This window comes from Oryctolagus cuniculus, chromosome 8 (assembly GCF_964237555.1).
Source record: "Oryctolagus cuniculus chromosome 8, mOryCun1.1, whole genome shotgun sequence".
In the NCBI taxonomy this organism is placed as follows: Eukaryota; Metazoa; Chordata; class Mammalia; order Lagomorpha; family Leporidae; genus Oryctolagus; species Oryctolagus cuniculus.
Genome location: NC_091439.1, coordinates 8,508,310 through 8,524,528, shown reverse-complemented (window position 1 = coordinate 8,524,528; position 16,219 = coordinate 8,508,310). Strand labels below are relative to the sequence as shown.

Below are 16,219 nucleotides of genomic sequence, written 5' to 3'. Positions count from 1 at the left end.
GCTGTGATTCTTCCCGAATTTTCACTTATAATACAGATAATATATCCCGTGTAGGTGGAGACCATTGGCGACGCCTATTGTGTAGCTGGGGGTTTACACAGAGAGAGTGATACCCATGCTGTGCAGATAGCGCTGATGGCCTTGAAGATGATGGAGCTCTCTGATGAAGTCATGTCTCCTCATGGAGAACCCATCAAGGTAAGGCTGGGGACAGTCTCTCCAAGAGACATCGGGAGAGTAAGTGCTTACTGCATAGTTATCGCAAGAGTGGTGTGTTCACTGGGGTTTAGTTGCAGAGTGAGATCTTCTCTAACTTGTTTCAACAGGAAAAAAGTTACTCTGGGGCATTAGCTGGCTTTCAGAATCATTGAAAAGACTGAAGAAACCATTTCCATGATCCACAAACTGACTCCAGAACTGTACCACCACAGCCATGGTCAGGGAATTCTTATGTTCAGAAAGCTGCTGCCTCCATGGCTCATTGCAGAACAAAATTTCACCTACTATAATTAGAATTGGCAAGGTGGAAATCCTGCATCATGACCATCACGAGATGGAAAATGGACTCTGCTTAACATGCCGTAGAAAACCCAAAGGCTTCCACAGTCACGCAAATGTATCTGACTCAGCAAGCCTAAATGCACCTCGAGTTTGGGAAATACAGTTTTTAGTTTGTCATCCTCCGCAGGAGAGGATGTTACTCTAGAATGAATATTAACTGCTAACGCACCAGTACTTTCCAAGGCACGTAACATATCAGAATTTCTACATGAGTCAGATCTAAGAATATCTTGCCACATATGAGATAATGAAATTAACATGCCAGATATTGATTACCAAAAAATAAAAAGCAGAGCATGAGTGAATTACCCTTCTTTGTGCTACTTGCAGTGATTCTGTCCCTTAACTTGTAGAACAGTCCTCAACTGGTGATCTTCAGAAATGAGCTTTTAAAGTCTTGTTGAATCCTATCTGGCATGTATGAAATGTAGAAAGAAGAAAGAAAATAAGTTTTTAATATTAACTTATTGGTTTGAAAGGCAGAGTTACAGAGAGGGAGGGAGGGAGGGAGGGAGAGAGAGAGAGAATCTTCCATCTGCTGATTCATTCCCTAAGTGTCTGCAATGGCTGGGGCTGGGCCAGGCCAAAGCCAGGAGCCAGGAACTGCATCCAGATCTCCCATGTGAGTCACAGGGGTACAAGCACTTCTTTCCACTGCTTTCCCAGGCACATTAACAGGGAGCTGGATCAGAAATGGAGCAGCCTGGGCTCAAACTGGCACTCATGTGGGATGCCAGCATTGCAGGCAGAGTCTTAACCCGGGGAACCTTAATTCTGGTCCCAGGAAAATATTTAAAAACAAAGTATTTAGAGGCTTAACCTTGGCTGTCTCTAACAGAAGCCATCTAAGTCTTCATAACTGTTTCTAATACTTTATTCAATTCACTGGTGTAAAACTACAGAGTTTTTATTATTCATTGATTTCTCTGCATCAATAATTTGGTCCAGGCATACAGGGATACTATGTTTTTTGCCTCACACTCTCTGGGATTTCAGCTGCGGGTACTCAAATACCTGAGGGGAGCTGGAATGGTGGGATTGCATCACCGGGAGCTGAGTAATTCTTTCAGAGACAGCTGCCTCCCCGCAATGCCCATTTCTTCCCTGAGGATGGCTGCATGGGCAGGCTCTACTGTTACCCGGATGCTGCCTGTGGCGCTGCATGTGGCAGTCTCCACATCATCACATTCATGGGGGCTTTTATCCCAGTGAACAAGATGGGTGGAAGCCATGTGGCCTTTTAGGTCCTAGCTTTGGAAGGTACACGGTGACGCTTTGATGCTGTTGATCAGAGCAATCAAATCTGCCCAGAGGAGAGAGGCTTAGATACGGGTGTCACCATAGGCGGGGTGTGAAATAATTTGCAACTGTGTTTTGAAAGCACTACATGTAACTTTTCCAGACTAGATTTTGATAATTGTGTTTTTTTTTTTTTTTTTTTGTGAGGGAATGGAACCCATCAGAGAACGAAAAATACTCAGATAATGAACAGAAAGACCAGTGATTTCCACATAAATGGTTTTGGTAAATAAGATATCTATGTTTGGGGCAGGAGGATTAGTAGCATGATTTTTTTTATTTGTGGAAATGCATTTTTAGATTTTTGCAGCTGGAAGAATTATTTATAACTAACTTCAAAGGTACTTATCTAGGTAATAATAGGTTAGCTTTAATGACTTGTGAAGTGAGACACGGAACAAACCTTTTTGAGGATGCTGATGGTTCTGGAAAGTATCTGGGGCCTTTGGAGCTACCTGCAGAACCTCACGTCGACAGAGTGGAGAGTATTGTGGGTGGACAAGGAGTCATTCGTGCGTATCAAAAGGAAGCATATTGCGACTTAACCAGTGTGTCACTTCCTCCTTTTAGCAACATGATAAAGAGCCATCTACAGCTCACTCCTAGAACAGAGCAGTTATGTGTCTCATGGGTTAGGGTCTGGCTGCATTTCTTACCCTGCTACCTCATGCAACGGAGTTGAAGTGAAAGGATAGAAAATGGCTCCCTTTTGTCCCCCTTTACAAATGGTGCTCTTCTCCATTCGGCACATACACAGCTCATGCATCCATTCGCTTGTTCCTACTGACTTCCATCTGCCAAGGCTTAGAACACGGCAGGTCGACTAATCTTGCTCAAGACCAGAGAGCTGAACGTAGCAGTGAGTGTCAGCAGGTGCTGAGTGAGTGCAAGGACTTCTGACACCCTCCCTTGCCTACTCTCAGAAGCCCATCATGAGAAATGGGCTATGACAAAAGAGATCTCCAAGTAGAGGGCTCTCCAAGGAAGTTCCTGTTCAGACTTTTCTTAGGAGGCAGAATTCTCTTTGCTTCTCATTATTTCATGGAGCAGCCTGCTTCCAGTGAAAAGAGGTACATTCAGGTCGTCCTGTGCACCTTAAGCTTTGGAACATTTTCTTCTTAAACTAAATGGGCTAAAGTCATGCAGAAGATTTTTCTCATCTTTTCAAAATATGCAATTGTTGGATTAGTAAAACTATATTCTTCTAAAAAAGAAATAACCAAAAACAATCCAACATGGGAAGCAGGATACACAGTAGACTCATAGAATGGCAGATGTCCTAAACAACATTCTGACCTCAGAATCAGCCCTTAAGGCATTCGGGTCTGGCTAAAAAGCCCATGAGAGTATTTCAGGTATGGAAAGCCAAGACACTGTGGCAAAAAAAAAAAAAAAAAAAAAAAAAAAAAAAAAACCTAAATGAAAGATCTCTGTGAGTGAGATCCCAGCAGAAAGAACAGGCCATCAAAGAAGGAGGTACCTTTCTCTGAAGGGAAAAAAGAACTTCCACTTTGACTATGGTCTTGTCTAAATAAGATCGGAGGTGGCGAACTCAAGAGGCTTCCATAGCCTTGGCAGCTCATGACAAGAGCCTCGGGTGATTACTGATGTCATTAATAAGAGTGTCAATTGTTAAATCAACAACAGGAGTCACTGTGCACTTACTCCCCATGTAGGATCTCTTGTCCTTAATGTATTGTACTAAGTCAATGAATGGTGTACTCAAACAGTACTTTATATTTTGTGTTTCTGTGTGGATGCAAACTGTTGAAATCTTTACTTAGTATATACTAAATTGATCTTCTGTATATATAGATAATTGAAAATGAATCTTGATGTGAATGGGATGGGAGAGAGAGTGGGAGATAGGATGGTTGTGGGTGGGAGGGAGGTTATGGGGGGAAAAGCCACTATAATCCAAAAGTTGTACTTTGGAAATTCATATTTATTAAATAAAAGTTAAAAAAATAAGAAATAACCAAATATAGCAGCCCTCTAAGTTTTGTTTCTTAAAGTAAAACTATAACTTTAAAATAGGCCATCCCTGTATTTTATACATGAAGAAATAAATAATAAGAGGAAAATAGACACAGAAAGTCATATCATCATTTTCTAGTGAAGCTTGTTTTATAATGCAAATCTCCTAATTCATAATGTAGTGCTTTTTGTTTGAAAATTCTGCAGAATTCATGGCATGACATCTTAAGAGCAAATAATTCTGGGAAAGTTTTTGTCAGCTCCCTGAAACTAAGCAGAGTTGGAGTCTCCTGACTTCTAATTACATCTGTGTTACCGAGGATGTGGCCATATTAAAATGCATATATCTAATAAAAAGTGTTCCAGTGATCAACTGAACACAGATCTTGAAAGCAGTGAACATGGTGGCTGAGTGCCATTTAAAATATACCCACTTTAACTTGCTTTGTTGTATCCGTAATTTAAGAATAGATGAGTACTCTCAAATCATGGAGAAATTACTTCTTTTTTTAAGCACTTTAGTTCAGGATAGTGTGAAATTTACAAAACAGAAGTCATGAGGCAGTAATGCACATATCCCATAGTCCAGTTCCCCTATCAATATGTCATGTTCATATCTTTCTCACAATTAATGAACCACACCCAGCTTCCCTTTTTTTTTAATACAAATTCTTTTTAGCTCTCTCACCCATCCAAGATTCTAGTAATCAACATTTTGCGTTCAGATTGGTTTTTTTAAAGTAATGAGCCCTTGAAGATCAATTTTGTTCCTTTTTTTTTAAGACTTATTTATTTGAAAGTCAGAGTTACACAGAGAGAAGGAGAGACAGAGAGAGAGAGAGGTCTTCATCTGCTGATTCACTCCCCAGATGGCTGCAACAGCCAGAGCTGCGCCGATCCAAAGCCAGGAGCCAGGAGCTTATTCCAGGTCTCTCATGCCATCTTCCACTGCTTTCCCAGGCCATAGCAGAGAGCTGGATCAGAATTGGGGCAGCCAGGACTGGAACCAGCACCCTATGGGATGCCGGCACTATGGGAGGTGGCTTTACCCACTATGCCACAGTGCCGGCCCCAAGGATCAACTTTAAAACATTCTGTTTCATGACTCTCCAGGTCATTGATCACATTTGGAATTCCTGAACCCTCACCCAGCACATCCCAAACCGCCTCGTACATCTGCAGTTGGCACAGCTGTGGTTCTGCGTGGCTCTAGATTATAGGATGTGAACAGCCACAGTGATTGAGGCCTTAGCAGGTCCAGCTTTCTGCCTCCTCCATCATTTTCCACTTAAATATCACAATTTTCTTTCCCCAATTGTTAGTCATTTGAGGAGTGGGATAATGTTTGGCTCAAAGTTATTTTAAGGCAAAATGTCTTTTAAAACCATTTTCTATCCTTTGAACTACATAAATTTGGCCCTTTGCTGTTGGCGTTTTGGATACCAGCTCCCGGAGTCCAGAAATTATGCCTGGTTCATTAGGATGGGCAGGGCAGGTTTGCATAAACAGCCCGTGGATTCTTTACATTGCTGTGGTGACTGTGAGAGGTGTGTATGCAGACTGCTTCAGGTATCGGAGACAGGTGGAATCGGGGTCTGTGCATGGTGAGGAGGGTGGCTGCCGACTGTGCCCTGGCCGTCAGTTGCACCTGAGAAGCGGAGGGAAGTTGGCTGGAGTTTTGAGGAAGGGAGTGGTGTGCTGAGGGTTGCTGGGGAAATAGCTTAGCAGAGCATTTGGTCAGCACTGACAGTGACTGGGGACTTGTGCTGCGTTTCCCTTCAGATGCGCATCGGCCTGCACTCTGGATCTGTCTTCGCCGGAGTCGTCGGCGTGAAGATGCCCCGTTACTGTCTTTTTGGAAACAATGTCACTCTGGCTAACAAATTTGAGTCCTGCAGTGTGCCACGGAAAATCAATGTCAGTCCAACAACTTACAGGTACAAATGACGTGAAGCACCTGAAATGTGTTGTTTTTATTGATAAACAATTGATACACAATCGATTTTCCTCATTGATTTGATGAATTCTGCATTATCTTGGGTTTAGATAATCATAAAGGAAAGGGAAAAGCAATAACTTTTCTTTTTTTTTTTGGTCTTTAAACACAGACATTAATGGTAACAATTCCTTTAAGCTCAATTAACTTTAGTTGTTACAAGTCTTAGGCAGATGTCACTATTAGACAATATTTAGTGACTTGCACTGTGTTCCTCATAAAATAGAAGACAAATTCACTTTAAAGTGTAATCAACAATCACTTAACAGTTTTGTTAGGTCAACACAAAACATGGCTGAGTCATCCCCCCACCCCAAAATCACTAACACATCATGGTCAGTATCTTATACTTCAACTAAGCCATTAAAAAAAAAAAAAGTGAGTGTTTCACTACCCCTGAGACCACTAGTTAACTGTGGTTCATACTTTAAAATGTGAGTACACCCACACAAGAAAGCAAACTAATCTTCTTTTCTTCATTTTATGTTTTTAAAAGTCCCTTCATTAGCTTCATAGCTATTAGTAGCCGAGTGGTAAGTCTTAACAGACATCACTTATTCTTCCATCGGTCTTCTTTAAACGCATATGTAATGCTCACGGTATGTGGGTAGCTGCTGTGTCATCAATTGATGCCCTAGTTCTGGCACTAGCTACCCAGGGTCAACACAATCATAACCATGACATACAGGGCAACCATAAAAAAATAACCCTGCCTTTATTCAACCACACTCCGGGGATGCTTAGGCCACTAACAATTCTGACTAGCTCGGTGCAGATATTCAGAAGTTTCTGTGGTCCCCTCAAGTTAGATGATTACCTAGAATAACCCATGGTATTCATGGTATTATAAGTGTTGTGCCTACCATTACAGTTTTATTATAGAGCATGCAGGTCAGAGCCAAATAAAGAGAAAGATAGGGAGAAGTCGAGACAGGAGGCAGGGAGTCCTAGAGAACTTCCGTGCCTCTGGCCATGACATTGGATGCATCACCTTCACACACATCAGGTAGTTCACCAATCAGGAAGCTGTGCTGAGCTGAACTTTGAGCTGTGGTGTGCTGGCATATCGGTTGCATTTTGCAGGTATTATTGATGGACCCTTCAGTCTTGTGCTGAACTCAATCTCCCACTCCCCACCCCAGGGGTCAGGCTGGCTCAAGGCCCCAGCTTTCTAATCACAGGGTTGATTTTTCTGGTGCCCTGCCCTGCTTCTGAGTCATCTCTTCAGCAGGAACTCAGGTGTGATGCTAGGGACTCCTGGAAAACAAAGACATTCCTGTAACTCAGGAAATTCCAAAGATTTTGAAACTCCCTCCCTGCAATCAGTGGCAAGGGCCAGTTGAATTCCCTGTTGTATAACAACAGATAAGAATTTAGCAGAGAAAACTAGCAGGTCATTGTGATTTCCCAAGGGTTGCAGATTCTTACAGACTGGCATCAAATGTTCCTTAACACGGTAAAAGAGGAGCAGTGGGTCATCCAGCATCCAAAAAAACCCGGGTTTGACTTGTCTCCATGACAACATGCAGTGGGCAACTTGAATCAACACACTCTGCCATTTTGGTATCACTTAATCATCTTTAATACAAACTAGACCCCTCTCTGGTAGGTAAAAATATTTCTGCTGTATACATTTTGTCAGGTTAAAACAAATCATATTTCCTGTCTGCAGAGGTAACTCTTTAATTTCAAAGAGAGACAGACAGAGCTGCCATCCCCTCATTAATTCCCAAACACCTGCAATGGCTGGGGTTGAACCAGACCAGAAGGCAGGAGCCTTCCAAGTCAATCCATGTCTTCCATGTGGGTGACAGCGACCCAGTCGCTTGTGCTGTCACCTGCTGCATCCCAGAGTCTGCCTTCGCAGGAAACTGGAGTCAGGGGCCAATGTGGAACTGGCATCTTAACCTCTGAAGGGTGGGGAACCTCCAGCCTGTAGATCATATAAGTCTCATGAAGTCATTTAGTATGGTCCTGCCAAGGTAACCGCAGGTGGGACTCAAACTCCGATGAATCTATAGCAGCCTATTTTTAAGCTGATGATTGTGGGTAGCCCATGAATGATGTTATAAATATCACATGGCTCTTGGCAAGGAAAATGTTCCCCACCCCTGCTTGACCGAACAAGCCTTACACTCCCAGGTAACTCTCTTTAAAGCTCTAATAACCTTCACATTCCAGCCCAGGCTCTTAGTTGATAACTTTGCCTCATAATTTACAGCAAGAATAGGGCAGTCAGATGAGACCCACTCCATCTTCATGCTGTGGATTCCACTGGCACATCTACCCAGTCTGTGTCTTCAGCCTTTCTGTTACACAGAACCAGCTGCCTGCTCCATCTAAACAGTTTTGTTCCACATGCCATTTCCTGAGACTTTCTCAAGAACATTTATGCTGAAAATAACTGCTTTCATTTTATGATCAGTTTCCCTTTGATGAAATGATTATTCCCAACAGAATACAAACATATCCTACCACTATGTCTCCCTTGGAAAAAAAAAATTGTAAGTCTTTGGTTCTAAGTGCATCTCACTGGACATTCGAAGTTGTCCATCTTTATCATTTCTGTTTCTCTTTACCCCTTACTGACTCTTCAACTCACTCAAGTCAGTGGTTGTCCCCTGTGCTGCAGCGGTCCCTTTCAGGGTCATTGATGTACCTGGTTACCATCATGGTCAGTTCTCTCTCCTTGTCTCCCTCAGCGTCTCTGTTGCAATCAAACAGGCCGAGTAATCCCTCCATCAACATTTTTCTTCTTTATTTTTGGGAGCCCATGCTCCCCTGTTTGCTCATCATCCATTGGCTACACCTGCTCAGTCCTTCCTACCACACTTTGCAATATTGTAGAATCCCCATCACTATTCTGCATCTAAATTTTAATGACTCATTTTTTTTACATCTCCAGCCCATTTCATAAATCTCCATGGAGCTATAGACATCTGCTCCATTTTTCCTTTTGAATGGCTGTTCAACATATTAAAATTAATTTGATCAGATTAAGCTGATTACCCACATACTTCCCACGTATCTGAGCTTTATACTTACTCTGCTTAAAGGGGCACCACCATCTACCTGGTTATTGGGACCGTAGCCATACACTAAGCATTCTCTTCTCCCCTCGGCCCATCACGTACTTCCACAAATCACAAGGATCACAGCTTTCTTAGCTCCCACAGTGCTACAGCCCCGGCAAGTCACCATTATCTCTCCCAACAACAACCAGTAGCCTAACCAGTAACATCCTTACTGCTCTTCCCATTTACATTTTATAGACAAATGTGCCGTTTCCCAGTTTTTATTGTTTTGAGTGATGATTTTCATTTATTCTCAGTTGGAAACATTTATGCCATATTTAAAGGCAAGCAATGGTTTACATGCTTTTTTTGGCAATATATAAATACTTAATGTGAAATAACTTTTACAGCAATTGAAAATCCTTTCTTACAGAGGTGCTTCATCTTTTTCATGTGATATGAAAATTTAAAGGGAATAGATAATTAAAATTTCATTCAAACATTCATTCTTTGTGAAATTTAATTAATAATAAGTATGTAATTTTAATTTTTTTCAAAGTTCAGGACAAGTAGTGGACATTACTAGAAAGTATAATATATAAAAGGTGATTATTTCTGTGGAGAGAATTGCTGTTAATACAATGAATTCTGGAATGACATATTCCAGATAATAAAATAATCTGTTAAATATCAAATATAGTTTCCTTGATATACTTGAAATACATGTAAATTTAGAGCATCGAATACATAACAAAAAAATCCTCATCTTCAAACTTCCACTTCCAATTCTAATCAGTGATTCACAGTGTAGCACTGTTATGAGGATTATACATCCCTTTTAAACATCATTTAGAGTGTTGCTTTTATTTTAGGTGGCATATTCTGCATTTCTCTTTGCTCCTGTTGAAGTCAGGACAGCTTACAGCGACTGCACTAGATCTTTCTGAAGTGTCGGGTCAGTGGTTTATGAATAGAGGCTTAGATGGCAACCAGGGCTCACTAAGGCTAAAAGTGCAGGTGTAACTGGATGAGGCCCAGTGTGGGTGGGTAAATAGACTCGAGACTCTGGGTCTTTTGCAGGGGCAAAAACAAAGTGAATAATGGGACTTACGAGATATAAAAAGAATAAGAGTGTGATGTGATAATCTCGAAGAAACAGTTGCTAGTCAGGAGGAAGCAGAGAAGCAGCTGCTAAGTGGGGACATCTGACTGTGTCACTGTCATCCAGTTTTCATCTGCACACATACTTTTATGCCTCCATGCTGCTTTTCTTATAAATTCTGATTTTAAAGAAAGATGATTTAGTAGACACTTCCAGCTCCATGATACCCTGTAAAAAGTGTAGGATTGAGGGGTGGGCATTTGTGGCAGTGGTTAAGAACAGAGCTTGTGGATGCCTGCATCCTGTGTCTCAGTGCCTGGTTCAAGTCTTGGCTCCACTTCCAATTCCAGTTTCCTGCCAGTGCATGCCCTGGGAGGCAGCAAGTGATGGCTCAAGTTCTTGGGGCCCTGCCACTTATGTGGGAAACCCAGACTGAGTTCTAGGTTCCTAGCTTCAGCCTCGTCCAGCTCCAGTGTTGGGGCAAGATGGATGATCTCTCTCTCTGTCTCTCTCTCTCTTTCTCTCTCTCCCCTTCCTACCTTTCAAATGGATAAAATAAAATAAAAGCATAGGATTTGTAGTCAGAAGACATACCTTAGAGTCCCAAACAGTGTTTGCCTGATGTGTGATAACAAGGCACTCAACAAATTCAGATGATATTATTTTCCTTTTAACAAGGATCTGTTTCTTTATATATTTACTTGCAAGGCAGAGCAACAGAAGGTGAGACACACACACACATGTACAGAGAGAGAGAGAGAGAGAACCTTCCATCTTCTGATTCAGTCTCCAAATGCCTGCAATACAGAGGGCTGGACCAAGCCAAAGCTCTGAGTCGGGATTTCCATCCAGGTCTTCCTCATGGGCAGCACAGGCCCAAGTACTTGAGCCAACATCTGTCTGCTGCCTCCCAGGATGCATTATCAGGAACCTGGATTGAAAGAGGTTTAGGCTGGCGCCGCGGCTCACTAGGCTAATCCTCCACCTTGCGGCGCTGGCACACCGGGTTCTAGTCCCGGTCGGGGCGCCGGATTCTGTCCTGGTTGCCCCTCTTTCAGGCCAGCTCTCTGCTGTGGCCCAGGAGTGCAGTGGAGGATGGCCCAAGTCCTTGGGCCCTGCACCCCATGGGAGACCAGGATAAGTACCTGACTCCTGCCATCGGATCAGCGTGATGCACCGGCGGCCATTGGAGGGTGAACCAACGGCAAAGGAAGACCTTTCTCTCTGTCTCTCTTTCTCACTGTCCACTCTGCCTGTCAAAAAAAAAAAAAAAAAAAAGAGGTTTAGTTTATGATCCAAGCAGCACTCCAGTATGGGATGTGGGAGTCACAAATGGCAGCTTAACTCCCTGTGCTATGCCTGCCTGCATAATTTTCACCATTTTTTTTCTTTAACAACTTCTTGTTTGTGATTACTTTCTAGTTATTATTTAGAAAAGTAATGAATAAGTAGTTTTTTACCTTTTTTGACCTAGAAGCTTTATTTAATAACATAATTATGTATTTTTCATATTAAACTTGTTATGAATTTTTGCATTATTTTGAATTATACTATTATATATCTTTACAAAAATGTTTCATAATTATTTATTTTGTCAATATAGGTTAAGTACTTTAATGGGTGCACTTTTCCTGTTATTTTTTAAAAGATTTATTTATTTATTTGAAAGAGTTACAGGGAGGGAGCGAGGGAGAAAGAGAGAAAGAAAGAGAGATCCTCCAGCCACTGGTTCACTCCCCAAATGGCTTCAATGGCCGGGTCTTGGCCAGGCTGAATCCAAGAGCCTGGAACTCCATCTGACTATGTGATGTGGATGGCGGGGGCCCAAGCACTTGGACCATCTTCTGCTTGGTGTGTTAGTAGGGAGCTGGAGCAGCCAGGATTTGAATCGATGCTCATATGGAATGAGGGCATTGTAGGTGGTGGCTTAACGCGCTATAGCCCCAGATTTTCCAATTATTTTGAAGTAATTCATCATTGTTCTTCTGTGCAGGTGTTTGTTGATGTCATCAGAATCTCTGATAATCATACCTTAATCAGCTGATTTATGAATATTCTCAGTAATATTGACTGAGTTATGCAAGCATTGATGTCGGCATGAAATTTTAATATCTTTATTTTAATCTTTGCAGATTGCTCAAAGACTGCCCTGGCTTTGTGTTTACTCCTCGATCAAGAGAGGAGCTTCCACCCAACTTCCCCAGTGACATTCCTGGAATCTGTCATTTTCTGGATGCCTATCAGCAAGGATCAAATTCACAACTCTGTTTCCAAAAGAAAGATATTGAGGATGGCAATGCCAACTTCTTAGGCAAAGCATCAGGCATAGATTAGTGCACTGTACTCTTGTGTATTTGTCTTTGAGGTGTGATTCCGTGAAGGATGTGTAGCACCTTGGAATGCACTTTAGGATTACAGGAGGCTAAAAAGCAGTATTAGAATTCCAGGAGCTAAGTCACAATCTGATCTTTCTACAGTTTAACTTGATGAAAAGCATAACTTCCGTCCTTCAACTCTTCTGTTTATTTCTTTTTAAAGAAACCTCAAAAATTGACTTTTGGAGGAATCTTTTGGTTTTATAGCATTCACTACCTGTACTCAGAAATCAGCACATTGTACATAGACCAGATAATTGTAGTTGACTGTACACAAAGTGATGAAGTCACCCGCAGTCTTGTGTCCTGGTGGATTGCCATGGCTATTACAGTGTATTTGTGATAGTGTTGCTTAAAAAAGCTTTTTCAATAGAAATTAGTCATTGATACCATAGGTTCTTTCAACTTTTCAATTTTGCATTTTATTACATTTTCTCATTTAACTGTTAACATATATAACAAAATAGACTGACTTACTTTTTCTCTTTTGCACTTTTTTTTAAGGAAATAAGCAGTTAGGGGTTAGACACAATATAAATATAAAATAATTCTGTAAATGTATAAAATTTTATATTTAACTCTTAAAGTTAAAAATATTCTGCATAACACAATTTGTCATATAATAAATTGACCTTTTGTTTGACATATATTATTTTTTATCCTATACATACATGGTAAAGGTTATTTTATTTCATATTATTAATGTAGTTCCAACTAATTCAATTATCATAATAGCAAAATATTCAGGATAAAAAAGACATATAACCTATAATAAAATGCAATAATATCATTCTAATTTACCTTAGTAAGAGACAGCATGAGGGTACAGTATGCATCCAGGGAGTCTACAGTCGTCAAATATTTGTGCACAAACATGTGCACACACACTTGGAATAATTGGGGCCTACTTTAGTATACATCTTCCACTGCCATGCTGAGCCACAGAAAATGCCAAGTTTAGAGTGGAAAATAAGACTGTTTTCTTCCTCCTTGTTTCCCTCCCTCCCTCATTTCCTTTCTCTCCTCTCCCCCCTTTCTTTCCTTCCTTTTGTTGCTAGACAATTTTTCTGAAGTATTCATGCTGAGTATTTTTAGTGTGTGTATATGTAAGAAGGACCAATTTAGTCTCAATAAGTATGTATCTGTGATGTGATTTTTTTATTCTAGTTAAAGTATCTTGGTGATATTTATTAAAAGACCATGAGTAGTGTTGCAGAAAATGATGCAGTGATTTATTATGGAATTTTATAAACATTTTTCTAGAACTTGAACTTTTGACAGATGTCGGCTTCAGTTCTCTAGTGAACTCAAAAATAACAACAACAACAACAACAAAAAACTACAGAGTTTGATTTGGGAAGAGGATATCCTTTTAAAAAGACCTTACCTTCAAAGCAAAAGCAAGATGAACATCATGGTTTTAAAATCAGTATTGACAGAATCACAAATACACTGAAGGCATACTTGGGGTTCTGAGAAATAACTTAGTTTACAACTTCTTTTTCCATCCCAGCCTGGCCCTTAGTGATATCAAGAATAAAAGCCCATTACTGACTGGCTTCTAGTATCCCAAAGGAACTATGATAGGTATTATAGTGATTTCTTTTACCAGGATGTACTTCATTATCTTAAAAGACTGAATATTTCTTACTGAATACCCACACTGTTGTGAGAGAATACCACATGCTTTGAGAAAATATGTCTATAGTTTCCCAATTATATGAAGTTAAATTAGTATTTGCAAGGAAATTTAAGGTATAAATGCATTTTTCTTTCAAAAACTTAACCTTTATTATAGGGAAATAACAGAGATTCAAGAAAATTAAAAAGCATAAAATATGATGTCATCTTCATCAAATGTTTGGTGATATTTTATTCTCTGTAAATCAATCAGAATTCAGATGTACCTTCCACACGCCTGTGACATACATAAAAACACACACAGAGCAAAAGAGGGCATGTACATAATCTGGGTACAACCTGCATGGGTGTTTTTCCTGGTACTATTGCTGCAACATTTCTATAGATCTGAAACTTTATCTAAATAAAAATTATCTAAAAAATATTTTCCAGAGAGATTAAGTCATCTAGGATAGCTTCCCCAGACCAGAGAACAAAGATCCATTAATTATGGAAAAAGAAGCAGCAAAAAAGAAGAAGAGCAGACTCATTGCCTTCTGCCTGTTTTCCCAACAATTGTTGGGACAAGAGAGATGGTAAATCTTAAAGGAAGAAGAGGGCAGATCAGGTACACAGGGTGGAAAGGTAATGTCAGCAGCAGTATGGATCAGGTTGGACGTTTATCTGCAGTGACTTTAAGAACATCTGTCTCAAACCCAAAGGAAAATGATTCATGCTGTGTGCTGGGGGAACCTAAAAGCTGGGTGTCTGACACTGGAATTTCGTATGATGTTCAAGACCACTAGTCCTTCAGATCCTTGGGTAGAGAAAAAAGAAGAGTTGTTGCCAAATGGCTTCTCCTTGATGTTTCCGTGCACAGCACAGCAGATCTGCCTTGGCCTCCCCTTGTTTACATTAGGAGGAGGCAGAGGATAATGGAATATGGTATTCTGCAGTTGGCTTGGCAATGAAAGATGTGAATGGACACAAGTGCCCCTGACAAGTACCAGCCAGGAAACTGTCCAAATGGAGCTTCACCTGCAAAGCCCTGACAAAGCCCAGAGCTACACAATGCTTTTTAAAGTTTTATTCTGCTTTTAATTGACAGTTACCTTCAAGTCCCTGTTGAAGCAACTGCTGAAGTGCCACGGAGCATCACTGCTGTAGTTTTAAGTGCATTTGTTTAATCTGCAAAACTTGCTACTGATAAACAGGAATGTCTTTGACACAGACTTTCTGGGGATGGTTTGATAGATCACCATCCTCCTAGCATAGGACAATCGAATTAACTTCAACCAACTGTGCACTCTGGTGCCTTTTCACTCTATAGCTAGTGGTTCTTGGGCAGTTACGTAGAGGTAGATGTACAGCTTACAAGGAGGGCGACATGACCCCTGTGAAGCAGGCAGGCTTTCTTTAGAAGAGACTTAACCTCAGACCTTAGAATTCCTATAAAGAGACTTATTAGCACCTCCAAAACAATCTCAACTCTTCCGTCTTGTCTACACTCTGGCTAAGCACAAGGGCGTCTCATCTTATGATGAGGAGAATATCTGCATCTCATTTGCAAACCAAGTTTAGTGTTAGGAGGGATTTGCTGTGATACTTCGCACATCCTTGGGAATCCGTGTGTTCTTCCGTGTGAAGCAGAAGGAACATACCAGCTATGAAAGCCAAGAGCTTACAGTAAGAGAAGGGTTTAGTGCTTTGTGAGGCTCAGTTTCCTTCTGTTCATCAAATCTGGATTTGGTGAAATATTGCTCCTTTATAAATGCTTCTTTTGTTTTATTGATCACGTGTACTCACTTGATAGGCATATTTTAAGGCACTTCAAATGTTGTGCATTTTGTTGTCCTTTATACTTCCCATGGGGCAGCTTTGCCCAGAACCACCCATGCATCTATTTTGACTAGACCACAGAAGTCATGTGTTTTCTTTTTTGTTCAAAACTACTCCTTTTTAGATTATGCCCAATTTCTCCATGTTAGTTGCCTTCAAAAATTAGCAAGGTCTTCATAAATGCATAAATTTCAATTTTTAAAAACTAAATGAAAGTGACTAAAAGCTACCCTTCTGTTTTAATTATGCAGGTTCATTTCCATCACAATAAATTTAGTATCATGAACATTTCAGTCTGTTAGGTTTAAACATTGGGGTAAAAAGACAAAATTTAAATGACCTATTCAGGATCTAATCTCAGATATTAAGGTAAGATTTATGTAAGTTTGTGACTGATTTTCAGGCCATTCAGTTTTTCAAAGTGTGTCATATCAGG

At 40.6% G+C, this 16,219-nt stretch overlaps 1 protein-coding gene across 15 annotated transcripts in view; it reads left to right on the top strand.

Annotated features, from left to right (window-relative positions):
* The window catches only part of GUCY1A1 (guanylate cyclase 1 soluble subunit alpha 1), a 62,713-nt gene extending 49,169 nt beyond the window's left edge, over positions 1 to 13,544 (top strand). For all 15 annotated transcript variants that reach the window (XM_070047360.1, XM_051819918.2, XM_070047362.1 and 12 more), the window contains 3 exons: positions 55 to 198; positions 5,620 to 5,774; positions 12,082 to 13,544. In XM_070047360.1, the coding sequence (XP_069903461.1) occupies positions 55 to 198; positions 5,620 to 5,774; positions 12,082 to 12,283 (501 nt within the window). In that variant the 3' untranslated portion in view covers positions 12,284 to 13,544. The remainder of the gene's footprint in view (positions 1 to 54; positions 199 to 5,619; positions 5,775 to 12,081) is intronic.
* Positions 13,545 to 16,219: the final 2,675 nt, after the last annotated feature.